Source organism: Salmo salar, chromosome ssa16, assembly GCF_905237065.1.
Source record: "Salmo salar chromosome ssa16, Ssal_v3.1, whole genome shotgun sequence".
Lineage (NCBI taxonomy): Eukaryota > Metazoa > Chordata > Actinopteri > Salmoniformes > Salmonidae > Salmo > Salmo salar.
In genome coordinates, this window is record NC_059457.1 from 1,124,590 (window position 1) to 1,139,760 (window position 15,171).

Genomic DNA, 15,171 nt, shown 5'->3' on the forward strand with positions numbered 1-15,171 from the left:
GGTACTCTGCTGACATAATCTAATGTTTTGCTTTCGTTGTAAAGCCTTTTTGAAATCGGACAGTGTGGTTAGATTAACCTGTTAGGGCTAGGGGGCAGTATTGACACGGCTGGATAAAAAAACATACCCGATTTAATCTGGTTACCACTCCTACCCAGTAACTAGAATATGCATATACTTATTACATATGGATAGAAAACACCCTACATTTTCTAAAACTGTTTGAATGGTGTCTGTGAGTATAACAGAACTCATTTGGCAGGCAAAACCCTGAGACATTTTCTGACAGGAAGTGGATACCTGATGTGTTGTATTACCTTTAAACCTATCCCATTGAAAAACACAGGGGCTGAGGAATATTTTGGCACTTCCTATTGCTTCCACTAGATGTCACCAGCCTTTACAAAGTGTTTTGAGTCTTCTGGAGGGAGATCTGACCGAACAAGAGCCATGGAACGATGATGTCCCATTAGACACCTGGCGCGCGAGTTCATGTTGGGTACCCTCGTTCCAATACGTTATAAAAGAGTATGCATTCGTCCACCTTGAATATTATTCATGTTCTGGTTAAAAAGGCCCTAATGATTTATGCTATACAATGTTTGACATGTTTGAACGAACGTAAATATATTTTTTCCCCTCGTTCATGACGAGAAGTCCGGCTGGCTTAGATCATGTGCTAACAAGACGGAGATTTTTGGACATAAATGATGAGCTTTTTTGAACAAAACTACATTCGTTATGGACCTGTGATACCTGGAAGTGACATCTGATGAAGAGAATCAAAGGTAATGGATTATTTACATAGTATTTTCGATTTTAGATCTCCCCAACATGACGTCTAGTCTGTATCGCAACGCGTATTTTTCTGGGCGCAGTGCTCAGATTATTGCAAAGTGTGATTTCCCAGTAAGGTTATTTTTAAATCTGGCAAGTTGATTGGTTCAAGAGATGTAAATCTATAATTCTTTAAATGACAATATAATATTTTACCAATGGTTTCTAATTTTAATTATTTAATTTGTGACGCTGACTTGACTGCCGGTTATTGGAGGGAAACGATTTCCTCAACATCAATGCCATAGTAAAACGCTGTTTTTGGATATAAATATGAACTTGATAGAACTAAAAATGCATGCATTGTCTAACATAATGTCCTAGGAGTGTCATCTGATGGAGATTGTAAAAGGTTAGTGCATCATTTTAGCTGGTTTTATGGTTTTGGTGACCCTGTCTTTGAATTGACAAAACATTACACACAACTCTTGTAAATGTACTGTCCTAACATACTCTAAATTTATGCTTTCGCCGTAAAACCTTTTTGAAATCGTAAAACGTGGTTAGATTAAGGAGATGTTTATCTTTCAAAGGGTGTAAAATAGTTGTATGTTTGAAAAATTTGAATTTTGACATTTATTTGGATTCAAATTTGCCGCTCTTGAAATGCACCTGCTGTTGATGGAGTGCACCACGGGTGGCACGCTAGCGTCCCACCTAGCCCATAGAGGTTAACGAGAGTCTTGTCTTTAAAATTGTGTAAAATAGTCATATGTTTGAGAAATTGAAGTAATAGCATTTCTAAGGTATTTGAAAATCGCGCCACGGGATTACACTGGCTGTTGCGTAGGTGGGACGATTTCGTCCCACCTAGCCCAGAGAGGCTAATGGCGATAGGATTTTTCGCTGGATGTCCGTCCCACATACGGGACGAGCCGTCAAGAGGTTTTAAGAAGGAAAGAAATTCAAAAAACGAACTTTTAACAAGGCACACATGTTAATTGAAATGCATTCCAGTGACTACCTCATGAAGCTGGTTGAGAGAATGCCAAGAGTGTGCAAAGCTGTCATCGAGGCAAAGGGTGGCTTCTTTGAAGAATCTCAAATATACACTGCTCAAAAAAATAAAGGGAACACTTAAACAACACAATGTAACTCCAAGTCAATCACACTTCTGTGAAATCAAACTGTCCACTTAGGAAGCAACACTGATTGACAATACATTTCACATGCTGTTGTGCAAATGGAATAGACAACAGGTGGAAATTATAGGCAATTAGCAAGACACCCCCAATAAAGGAGTGGTTCTGCAGGTGGTAACCACAGACCACTTCTCAGTTCCTATGCTTCCTGGCTGATGTTTTGGTCACTTTTGAATGCTGGCGGTGCTTTCACTCTAGTGGTAGCATGAGACGGAGTCTACAACCCACACAAGTGGCTCAGGTAGTGCAGCTCATCCAGGATGGCACATCAATGCGAGCTGTGGCAAGAAGGTTTGCTGTGTCTGTCAGCGTAGTGTCCAGAGCATGGAAGCACTACCAGGAGACAGGCCAGTACATCAGGAGATGTGGAGGAGGCTGTAGGAGGGCAACAACCCAGCAGCAGGACCGCTACCTCCGCCTTTGTGCAAGGAGGAGCAGGAGAAGCACTGCCAGAGCCCTGCAAAATGACCTCCAGCAGGCCACAAATGTGCATGTGTCTGCTCAAACGGTCAGAAACAGACTCCACGAGGGTGGTATGAGGGCCCGACGTCCACAGGTGGGGGTTGTGCTTACAGCCCAACACCGTGCAGGACGTTTGGCATTTGCCAGAGAACACCAAGATTGGCAAATTCGCCACTGGCGCCCTGTGCTCTTCACAGATGAAAGCAGGTTCACACTGAGCACATGTGACAGACGTGACAGAGTCTGGAGACGCCGTGGAGAACGTTCTGCTGCCTGCAACATCCTCCAGCATGACCGGTTTGGCGGTGCGTCAGTCATGGTGTGGGGTGGCATTTATTTGGGGGGCCGTACAGCCCTCCATGTGCTCGCCAGAGGTAGCCTGACTGCCAGTAGGTACCGAGATGAGATCTTCACACCCCTTGTGAGACCATATGCTGGTGCGGTTGGCCCTGGGTTCTTCCTAATGCAAGACAATGCTAGACCTCATGTGGCTGGAGTGTGTCAGCAGTTCCTGCAAGAGGAAGGCATTGATGCTATGGACTGGCCCGCCGTTCCCCAGACCTGAATCCAATTGAGTACATCTGGGACATCATGTCTCGCTCCATCCACCAACGCCACATTACACCACAGACTGTCCAGGAGTTGGAGGATGCTTCAGTCCAGGTCTGGGAGGAGATCACTCAGGAGACCATCCGCCACCTCATCAGGAGCACGCCCAGGCGTTGTAGGGAGGTCATACAGGCACGTGGAGGCCACACACACTACTGAGCCTCATTTTGACTTGTTTTAAGGACATTACATCAAAGTTGGATCAGCCTGTAGTGTGGTTTTCCACTTTAATTTTGAGTGTGACTCCAAATCCAGACCTCCATGGGTTGATAAATTGGATTTCCATTGATTATTTTTGTGTGAATTTGTTGTCAGCACATTCAACTATGTAAAGAGAAAAGTATTTAATAAAATTATTTCTTTCATTCAGATCTAGGATGTGTTGTTTAAGTGTTCCCTTTATTTTTTTGAGCAGTATATTTTGATTTGCTTATCACTTTTTTTGGTTACTACATGATTCCATAGGTGTTATTTCATAGTTGTGATGTCTTCACTATTATTCTACAATGTAGAAAATAGTAAAATATAGAAAAACCCTGCAATGAGCAGGTGTGTCCAAACTTTTGACTGGTACTGTATATCAAAAGAGCCCAAGTGTGAGCATGTGTCATGTAGGCCTATGGATTTTTTTTGTTTATCAGCACAAATTAGATTGCGCAATAACAAGTCCAACTCGTGGTCTTCTTAAATTGTTTTTGACTGTATGTGGAGCACAATACCAGATAGTAGTTTAGGAGGGAGTAAAAACAAATATATAGCAGACAGAGTGCAGTATAACTGCAGTTCAACTGCAGTACAATGCAGTTATTCTGCAATTACTGCATACAAAACACCACAGTCGACTGCAGTTCCTGTACTTTTACTGCAGCTTCAAAACTGCAATCTATGTTTGTAAGGGATAGGCTGGGATCCGCACTAAGCAGCTGTTGCATTTTTCACTGGCTGTCCATGGGTCTCAAAAACAATGATTGATAGGCAGCTTACACTTCTTCAATTCAACCATTATTTGGTTAAAATACACCTATACATTTGTGAACAGCCAACCACGACAACTACAATCCGTAAGGCGCAAATAGGCCTAAGTGAGAGAGCAGCAGTGTGATTCACATCATTGTGATAACCGTATCGCCCGTAAACTACACCACTGCTGTCATCCTTACTTACCTCCAAGTGTTTATTGAAGTGAGATGTATAATCTTTGGATTCAGACAGCAGTTGCACCATTCGACTGTAGACTACAAAAGCCTATTCCTGCTCTTTTCCTACGATCCATCAAACACATTTGGTGGTGTGTCATCATAGTGATCTCTGACTTGTGGTCAGACTCAGGTGGAACAAACTTGAACTTTTTCGATGCTGATTTGAATGTCATTGAGAAAGCAGAAAGGTGTCAAATATTTTTTTCACAAACATCCTTTCTACATTTTAAACTAATCCTAGAAGTAATCATGTAGTTTTTCTAAAGTATCTGTAATCTGATTACAATGTATTTTATGGTAACGTAACAGACTACAGTTTTTGTAATCAGATCACATGTAACGGGTTACATGTAAACTCCCAACCCTGTGCGCCCTCTACTGGGTATAAGAATGATCAACACGCGCAAGGGTGTTCTGTTTCTGGCAAGGTAAAAAGTTATGTATTGAGTTAGTTTCCACGCTAAGTAACACTTTAAGTTTACAAGTTACTTTTAATGGAAGTAATGTTGTAACGTAAAAAAGTTACTTTTAAAAGTAAAGTTCCCCAACAGTGGCCCTCACTGACCTGCAGTGTCCATGGTCGCACCATCCGTGTCCGTGGCACATCTGAAGGCACTGCTGTCCAATGTAGATGTCGTCCAGAGCCCATTCATCCTGCTCTCCATAGTAGTTCTGGATCCAACGGAACCGCGTGGCACTGGACCTGCACACACAGACAACAGTCAGACACATCAAAGAGAACCAAAGCATCCTGAATGTATTGTTAGGAAAGCTCATAAGCAAAAGTCAGGACCAGGATTTACATTAGGTGAGCAGGAATACCAACAAAGTTGATGAAATGGGCATTGGCAGATTGTTAAAAACACAAATGGAGAAATAATATGCTTGAACACCACATTTTATAAAACCCCAGAAAACTAATGAGACTGGGGAGGTGACACGGATCAATATAGGATCCATCCATACTATATCATCCTTATTGTTGCTTTACCGTCCGTGATGGAGGTGCTCCATCACCTGTGTAACTACACTGCTCAAAAAAATAAAGGGAACACAAAAATAACACATCCTAGATCTGAATGAATGAAATAATCTTATTAAATACTTTTTCTTTACATAGTTGAATGTGCTGACAACAAAATCACACAAAAATAATCAATGGAAATCCAATTTATCAACCCATGGAGGTCTGGATTTGGAGTCACACTCAAAATTAAAGTGGAAAACCACACTACAGGCTGATCCAACTTTGATGTAATGTCCTTAAAACAAGTCAAAATGAGGCTCAGTAGTGTGTGTGGCCTCCACGTACCTGTATGGCCTCCCTACAACGCCTGGGCATGCTCCTGATGAGGTGGCGGATGGTCTCCTGAGGGATCTCCTCCCAGACCTGGACTAAAGCATCCGCTAACTCCTGGACAGTCTGTGGTGCAACGTGGCGTTGGTGGATGGAGCGAGACATGATGTCCCAGATGTGCTCAATTGGATTCAGGTCTGGGGAACGGGCGGGCCAGTCCATAGCATCAATGCCTTCCTCTTGCAGGAACTGCTGACACACTCCAGCCACATGAGGTCTAGCATTGTCTTGCATTAGGAGGAACCCAGGGCCAACCGCACCAGCATATGGTCTCACAAGGGGTCTGAAGATCTCATCTAGGGTACCTAATGGCAGTCAGGCTACCTCTGGCGAGCACATGGAGGGCTGTGCGGCCCCCCAAAGAAATGCCACCCCACACCATGACTGACCCACCGCCAAACCGGTCATGTTGGAGGATGTTGCAGGCAGCAGAACATTCTCCACGGCGTCTCCAGGCTCTGTCACGTCTGTCACATGTGCTCAGTGTGAACCTGCTTTCATCTGTGAAGAGCACAGGGCGCCAGTGGCGAATTTGCCAATCTTGGTGTTCTCTGGCAAATGCCAAACGTCCTGCAAGGTGTTGGGCTGTAAGCACAACCCCCACCTGTGGACGTCGGGCCCTCATACCACCCTCATGGAGTCTGTTTCTGACCGTTTGAGCAGACACATGCACATTTGTGGCCTGCTGGAGGTCATTTTGCAGGGCTCTGGCATTGCTTCTCCTGCTCCTCCTTGCACAAAGGCGGAGGTAGCGGTCCTGCTGCTGGGTTGTTGCCCTCCTACGGCCTCCTCCACGTCTCCTGATGTACTGGCCTGTCTCCTGGTAGCGCCTCCATGCTCTGGACACTACGCTGACAGACACAGCAAACCTTCTTGCCACAGCTCGCATTGATGTGCCATCCTGGATGAGCTGCACTACCTGAGTCACTTGTGTGGGTTGTAGACTCTGTCTCATGCTACCAGTAGAGTGAAAGCACCGTCAGCATTCAAAAGTGACCAAAACATCAGCCAGGAAGCATAGGAACTGAGAAGTGGTCTGTGGTCACCACCTGCAGAACCACTCCTTTATTGGGGGTGTCTTAATAATTGCCTATAATTTCCAACTGTTGTCTATTCCATTTGCACAACAGCATGTGAAATGTATTGTCAATCAGTGTTGCTTCCTAAGTGGACAGTTTGATTTCACAGAAGTGTGATTGACTTGGAATTACATTGTGTTGTTTAAGTGTTCCCTTTATTTTTTTGAGCAGTGTATATACAAGCATGCATGTCTGAGTACCAGTGGATTATGTCTGTGAATTGAAAGTGCACCCCCACCTAGACCCCTAATGTGTATTTTAGTGCATGGCCCTGCATGTGTGATGGATGGTGGAGCCACCACTCCCAGTTAGGTTTATTTGTTACAGTCAGAGCAGTCAAAGCAGGTTAGTTCCCAGGTAATAGTGACCCAAAATCTACCCAGAGGTGGCCAGGAATCCTTCATGAATGAAATGAGATCAGGAAACTTTTATTTAAGGCCATAGGGCTGGGGAGGGGAGGCTGGAGGAAGGGATGGGGTGGGGGGGTGGGGATGGAGAGGTGAAGTGAGACAGGAATATTGGTTGTAGGTCAGAGTGACCTCATGGAAAGGGGAGTGAGAGGTGTGTGTGAATATCTGAGTGTTCATATTGTGTGTGTGTGCACTGCGGGCCCAATTCAGAGATGAGATTAACTTCTTTGGGATAGGGGGCAGTATTTTCACGGCCGGATAAAAAACGTACCCGATTTAATCTGGTTACTACTCCTGCCCAGAAACTAGAATATGCATATAATTAGTAGATTTGGATAGAAATCACTCTAAAGTTTCTAAAACTGTTTGAATGGTGTCTGTGAGTATAACAGAACTCATATGGCAGGCCAAAACCTGAGAAGATTCCATACAGGAAGAGCCCTGTCTGACAATTTGTGGTCCTTCTGTTGCATCTCTATCGAAAATACAGCATCTGTGCTGTAACGTGACATTTTCTATGGCTTCCATTGGCTCTCAGAAGGCGCCAGAAAGTGGAATGACGTCTCTCCAGTCTCTGGGCGAAAAACAGCAGGAGATTTTGTGAGTGGTCAGGCTGAGAACAGTGACACTGGAGATGCGTGTTCATGTGAATTCTCCATGTTTTTCTTTCTCTCTTTGAATTAATACAACGTCGCCCGGTTGGAATATTATCACTATTTTACGAGCGAAATAGCATAAAAATGTATTTTAAACAGCGTTTGACATGCTTCTAAGTACAGTAATGGAATATTTTAAATGTTTTTGTCACGAACTGTCACCCTTCGGATAGTGACCTGAACGCACGATCAAAACGGCGGTATTTGGATATAACTATGGATTATTTGGAACCAAAACAACATTTGTTGTTGAAGTAGAAGTCCTGGGAGTGCATTCTGACGAAGAACAGCAAAGGTAATCCAATTTTTCGAATAGTAATTCTGAGTTTAGTGAGCCCCAAACTTGGCGGGTGTCAAATTAGCTAGCCTGTGATGGCTGTGCTATGTACTCAGAATATTGCAAAATGTGCCCTCGCCGAAAAGCTATTTTAAAATCGGACATAGCGATTGCATAAAGGAGGTCTGTATCTATAATTCTTAAAATAATTGTTATGTATTTTATGAACGTTTATCATGAGTAATTTAGTAAATACACCGGAAGGTTTCGGTGGGTATGCTAGTTCTGAACATCACATGCTAATGTAAAAAGCTGGTTTTTGATATAAATATGAACTTGATTGAACAAAACATGCATGTATTGTATAACATAATGTCTTAGGAGTGTCATCTGATGAAGGTCATCAAAGGTTAGTGCTGCATTTAGCTGTGGTTTGGGTTTATGTGACATATATGCTTGCTTGGAAAATGGCTGTGTGATTATTTGTGTCTATGTACTCCCCTAACATAATCTAATGTTTTGCTTTCACTGTAAAGCCTTTTTGAAATCGGACAATGTGGTTAGATTAACGAAAGTCTTAGCTTTTAAATGGTGTAAAATAGTTGATTGTTTGAGAAAATTGAATTGTGGTATTTTAGTTGGTTTTGTATTTCGCGCCGTGCGATGCCATTGGCTGTTGGCTAGGGGTTCTGCAGGCAGAACAGGGTTCCGCTAGCGGAACGTCTGTCCTCAACAGGTTAAAGTGCACAAGTCAGACTTTCGTAAAGGATTCTGTCAATGGGTATACCAACCTGTATGGATGAAAGAATGTGTGTTACCCACCATGCTCTATGAGGTAGTGGCAGAGTGATGCGTCTCCAGTCAGTGAACTCAGAGGGATGGTACACACTGGGAGCAGTGAACTCTGAACAGCTGGGCATCCCTGGTAGGCAGGCCTGGGAAGGGGAGAAAATACTCAGTCAACTCCATAACATACCATATCAATACACCTGACAGTACAGACAAACTTCATTATAGATCTTCCAGTATCTACATGTTTTATGGTTGTTATACCTACATCAGTTAAATGCACTTATTGTATGAGGCTTTAGATAAAACCGTCTGCTAAACTAATGTACGGCTGCATCAGTTCCACAAAAGAGCTTTAAAGAAGCTCTGGAGAGTAGCTCAGTCAGTACCACTAACAACTGAGATCATAAACAGACCTAATACCGGAGAATGCACTCCAAGCTCATCAATAAGCTAAGGACCCTGGGACTAAACACCTCCCTCTGCAACTGGATCCTGGACTTCCTGATGGGCCAACCCCAGGTGGTAAGGGTAGGCAACAACACATCCGCTAGGCTGATCCTCAACAAAGGGGCCCCTCAGGGGTGCGTGCTCAGCCCCCTCCTGTACTCCCTGTTCACTCAAGACTGCACGGCCAGGCACGACTCCAACACCATCATTGGTGGTGGGCCTGATCACCGACAACAACGAGACACCCTATAGGGAGGAGGTCAGAGACCTGGCCGTGTGGTGCCAGGACAACAACTTCTCCCTCACCGGATCAAGATAAAGGAGATGTTTGTGGACTACAGGAAAAAAAGGACAGAGGACACCCCCATTCTCACCGACGTGGCTGCAGTGGAGCAGGTTGAGAGCTTCAAGTTCCTTGATGTCCTCATCACCAACAAACTGACATGGTCCAAGCACACCAAGACAGTCATGAAGAGGGCACGACAAAACCTATTCCCCCTCCGGAGACTGAAAAGATTTGGCATGGGTCCTCAGATCCTCAAAATGTTCTATAGCTGCACCATCGAGAGCATCCTGACTGGTTGCATCACTGCCTGGTATGGCAACTACTCGGCCTCATACCGCAAGGCACTTCAGAGGGTAGTGTGAAAGGCCCAGTACATCACTGGGGCCAAGATTCCCGCCATCTAGGACCTCTATACCAGGTGTTGTCAGAGGAAGGCCCTAAAAATTGTCAAAGATTCCAGCCACCCTAGTCATAGACTGATCTCTTTGCTACCGCACGGCAAGCGGTACCGGTGCGCCAAGTCTAGTTTCAAGAGGCTTCTAAACAGCTTCAACCCCCAAGCTATAAGACTCATGAACATCTAGTCAAATGGCTACCCCTCCCCTCTCCACACCACTGCCACCCTCTGTTGTCATCTATGCATAGTCACTTTAATAACTCTACCTTCATTTACATACTACCTGAACAAACCGGTGCACCCGCACATTGACTCTGTACCAGCAACCCCTGTATATATTGCTATTTTTTACTGCTGTTCTTTAATTACTTGTTACTTTTATCTCTTATTCTTTTTTGAAAGTGCCCTGCTGGTTAGGGCTCGTAAGTAAGTATTTGACTGTACGGTGAAATGTTGTATACCTGTTGTATTCGGCGCATGTGACTAATAAAATTTGATTTGATTTGAATATGTGACAAGACTTTATAGCATAATGCTATCGAAGGTAATTTAAGGTATACCATATCATACACTGCACTTGTTGAAGGATGACATTTTCTTGTACCTTGGCCTTAGTGATATAGTTCAATTGTAGGAGACTCGTTCAATCTCCGAAAGGTAAAAAAAAAATGAACAGGCTACTTTAGTTCTATATCAATATTTATGAGAATTTTTTTCCCCTTTGTGTTTCCAGCAAGGGTGACTTACAGAAGGACGCTTCATCAAGTCATTAACAATGATGTAGGAATGGACCCTCACATCACATCAACACAACACCCTTTTAACCTGTTGGGGCTAGGGGGCAGTATTTGCATGGCCGGATAAAAAACGTACCCGATTTAATCTGGTAACTACTCTTGCCCAGAAATGAGAATATGCATATAATTAGTAGATTTGGATAGAAAACACTCTAACGTTTCTAAAACTGTTTGAATGGTGTCTGTGAGTATAACAGAACTCATATGGCAGGCAAAAACCTGAGAAGATTCCATACAGGAAGAGCCCTGTCTGGCAATTTGTGGTCCTTCTGTTGCATCTCTATCAAAAATACAGCATCTGTGCTGTAACGTGACACTTTCTAAGGCTCCCATTGGCTCTCAGAAGGCGCCAGAAAGTGGAATGGGGTGTCTGCTGTCTCTGGGCGAAGAACAGCAGGAGAATTTGTGAGTAGTCAGCCTGGGGACATTGACACTGGAGCTGCGCGTTCATGAGAATTCTGCATTTTTTTCTTTCAGCCTTTGAATGAATAAAACATTGCCCGGTTGGAATATTATCGCTATTTTACGAGAAAAATACCATAAAAATAGATTTAAACAGCGTTTGACATGCTTCTAAGTACGGTAAAGGAACATTTTGAATTTATTTTGTCTCGAAATGCGCTCGCACGTTACCCTTTGGATAGTGACCTGAACGCACGAACAAAACGGAGGTATTTGGACATAACCTGTTAGGGCTATGGGGCAGTATTGACACGACCGGATAAAAAACGTACCCGATTTAATCTGGTTACTACTCCTGCCCAGTAACTAGAATATGCATATAATTATTGGCTTTGGATAGAAAACACCCTAAAGTTTCTAAAACTGTTTGAATGGTGTCTGTGAGTATAACAGAACTCATATGGCAGGCCAAAACCTGAGAAGATTCCATGCAGGAAGTGGCCTGTCTGACAAGTTGTTGTTCATCTTGGCTCTTTTTATTGAAGACTGAGGATCTTTGCTATAACGTGACACTTCCTACGGCTCCCATAGGCTCTCAGAGCCCGGGAAAAAGCTGAATGATATCGAGGAAGCCTCTGGCTGAAACACATTATCGCGTTTGGCAAGTGGCCGATCAGAGTACTATGGGCTTAGGCGCATGCCCGAGTCGACCCCATGCTTTATTTTCTTTCGTCTGTTTCCCGGTCGGAATATTATCGCTTTTTTACGAGAAAAATGGCATGAAAATTGATTTTAAACAGCAGTTGACATGCTTCGAAGTACGGTAATGGAATATTTAGAATTTTTTGGTCACGAAATGCGCCATGCTCGTCACCCTTATTTACCCTTTCGGATGGTGTCTTGAACGCACAAACAAAACGCCGCTGTTTGGATATAACAATGGATTATTTGGGACCAAATCAACATTTGTTATTGAAGTAGAAGTCCTGGGAGTGCATTCTGACGAAGAACACCAAAGGTAATAACATTTTTCTTATAGTAAATCTGACTTTGGTGAGTGCTAAACTTGCTGTGTGTCTAAATAGCTAGCCCTGTGATGCCGGGCTATCTACTGAGAATATTGCAAAATGTGCTTTCACCGAAAAGCTATTTTAAAATCGGACATATCGAGTGCATAGAGGAGTTCTCTATCTATAATTCTTAAAATAATTGTTATGCTTTTTGTGAACGTTTATCGTGAGTAATTTAGTAAATTCACCGGAAGTGTTCGGTGGGAATGCTAGTCACATGCTAGTCACATGCTAATGTAAAAAGCTGGTTTTTGATATAAATATGAACTTGATTGAACAAAACATGCATGTATTGTATAACATAATGTCCTAGGTGTGTCATCTGATGAAGATCATCAAAGGTTAGTGCTGCATTTAGCTGTGGTTTGGGTTTATGTGACATTATATGCTAGCTTGAAAAATGGGTGTCTGATTATTTCTGGCTGGGTACTCTGCTGACATAATCTAATGTTTTGCTTTCGTTGTAAAGCCTTTTTGAAATCGGACAGTGTGGTTAGATTAACGAGAGTCTTATCTTTAAAATGGTGTAAAATAGTCATATTTTTGAAAAATTGAAGTAATAGCATATCTAAGGATTTGAATAACGCGCCACAGGATTCAACTGGCTGTTGAGTAGGTGGGACGCAAGCGTCCCACCTAGCCCATAGAGGTTAACAACCCTTGTGTTGTCTTAAGGGTAAAAAATTACGAGAGGATAACTATGGATTATTTTGAAAAAAAACAACATTTCTTGTGGAAGTAGCAGTCCTGGGAGTGCATTCTGACGAAGAACAGCAAAGGTAATACAATTTTTCTAATAGTAATTCTGAGTTTCGTGAGCCCCAAAGTTGGCGGGTGTCAAAATAGCTAGCCGTGATGGCTGAGCTATGTACTCAGAATATTGCAAAATGTGCAAAATTGTCTTTAAAATGGTGTAAAATAGTCGTATATTTGAAAAATTGAAATTATTGCATTTGAGGTTTTGTATTTCGCGCCACGCTCTTTCACTGGCTGTTGAATTGAGTGGGACGGTGACGTGCCACCTAGCCCATATAAGTTAACATTCTGTATACTCTGACCCGCCTGATCTTCCTTCACTAAACAGCTAAAATAAAGCAGCATAATTTAACTTTAAACCCCAAATCTATTTTGCATGAAGAAACAACCTGTCATTCATCACAAACTTTGTGAATATCTAGGTTTTCCCAGAAAGACTGCATTTAATCAGTGGACACCACTCGTGTTTATTACAACACACCTGTCAAAATTGTTTTCTTTACTAAAGTAGAGGTACATTTTTATTATTATTGTTGCTAAAGGTACTGCATAGGTGTAAACATACATTTTTAGCAAGAGATAGCACTTGTATAGCCTAAGAAAGTAGCAGAAATGTGCAGAAAGGTGTTTTGAATGCGTTTTATGGAAGGGAAACAATAAATCAAATCAAATCAAATTTATTTATATAGCCCTTCGTACATCAGCTGATATCTCAAAGTGCTGTACAGAAACCCAGCCTAAAACCCCAAACAGCAAGCAAAGCATGTGAAAGAAGCACGGTGGCTAGGAAAAACTCCCTAGAAAGGCCAAAAACCTAGGAAGAAACCTAGAGAGGAACCAGGCTATGAGGGGTGGCCAGTCCTCTTCTGGCTGTGCAGGGTGGATATTATAACAGAACATGGTCAAGATGTTAAAATGTTCATAAATGACCAGCATGGTCAAATAATAATAATCATAGTAGTTGTCGAGGGTGCAACAAGCACGTCCGGTGAACAGGTCAGGGTTCCATAGCCGCAGGCAGAACAGTTGAAACTGGAGCAGCAGCACGGCCAGGTGGACTGGGGACAGCAAGGAGTCATCATACCAGGTAGTCCTGAGGCATGGTCCTAGGGCTCAGGTCCTCCGAGAGAAAGACAGAAAGAGAGAAAGAGAGAATTAGAGAGAGCATATTTAAATTCACACAGGACACCGGATAAGACAATAGAAATACTCCAGATGTAACAGACTGACCCTAGCCCCCGACACATAAACTACTGCAGCATAAATACTGGAGGCTGAGACAGGAGGGATCAGAAGACACTGTGGCCCCATCCGATGATACCCCGGACAGGGCCAAACAGGCAGGATATAACCCCACCCACTTTGCCAAAGCACAGCCCCCACACCACTAGAGGGATGTCTCCAACCACCAACTTACCGTCCTAAGACAAGGCCGAGTATAGCCCACAACGATCTCCGCCATGGCACAACCCAAGGGGGGGCGCCAACCCAGACAGGAAGACCACGTCAGTGACTCAACCCACTCAAGTGACGCACCCCTCCCATGGACGGCATGGAAGAACACCAGTAAGCCAGTGACTCAGCCCCTGTAAAAGGGTTAGAGGCAGAGAATCCCAGTGGAAAGAGGGGAACCGGCAAGGCAGAGACAGCAAGGGCGGTTCGTTGCTCCAGCCTTTCCGTTCAACTTCACACTCCTGGGCCAGACTATACTTAATCATAGGACCTACTGAAGAGATAAGTCTTCAGTAAAGACGTAAAGGTTGAGACTGAGTCTGCGTCTCTCACATTGGTAGGCAGACCATTCCATAAAAATGGAGCTCTATAGGAGAAAGCCCTACCTCCAGCCGTTTGCTTAGAAATTCTAGGGACAATTAGGAGGCGTCTTGTGACCGTAGCGTACGTGTAGGTATGTACGGCAGGACCAAATCGGAAAGATAGGTAGGAGCAAGCCCATGTAATGCTTTGTAGGTTAGCAGTAAAACCTTGAAATCAGCCCTTGCCTTAACAGGAAGCCAGTGTAGGGAGGCTAGCACTGGAGTAATATGATCACATTTTTTGGTTCTAGTCAGGATTCTAGCAGCCGTATTTAGCACTAACTGAAGTTTGTTTAGTGCTTTATCCGGGTAGCCGGAAAGTAGAGCATTGCAGTAGTCCAGCCTAGAAGTAACAAAAGCATGGATTAATTTTTCTGCGTCA

The 15,171-nt window shown here is 43.4% G+C and overlaps 1 protein-coding gene across 2 annotated transcripts in view; it reads right to left on the reverse strand.

Annotated features, from left to right (window-relative positions):
• LOC106573022 (reelin) overlaps nt 1-15,171 on the reverse strand; it is a 318,605-nt gene that overhangs the window by 102,172 nt on the left and 201,262 nt on the right. For both annotated transcript variants that reach the window (XM_045696831.1, XM_045696832.1), the window contains exons 23-24: nt 8,851-8,963; nt 4,815-4,952 (exon numbers count right to left, since the gene is read on the reverse strand). In XM_045696831.1, the coding sequence (XP_045552787.1) occupies nt 4,815-4,952; nt 8,851-8,963 (251 nt within the window). The remainder of the gene's footprint in view (nt 1-4,814; nt 4,953-8,850; nt 8,964-15,171) is intronic.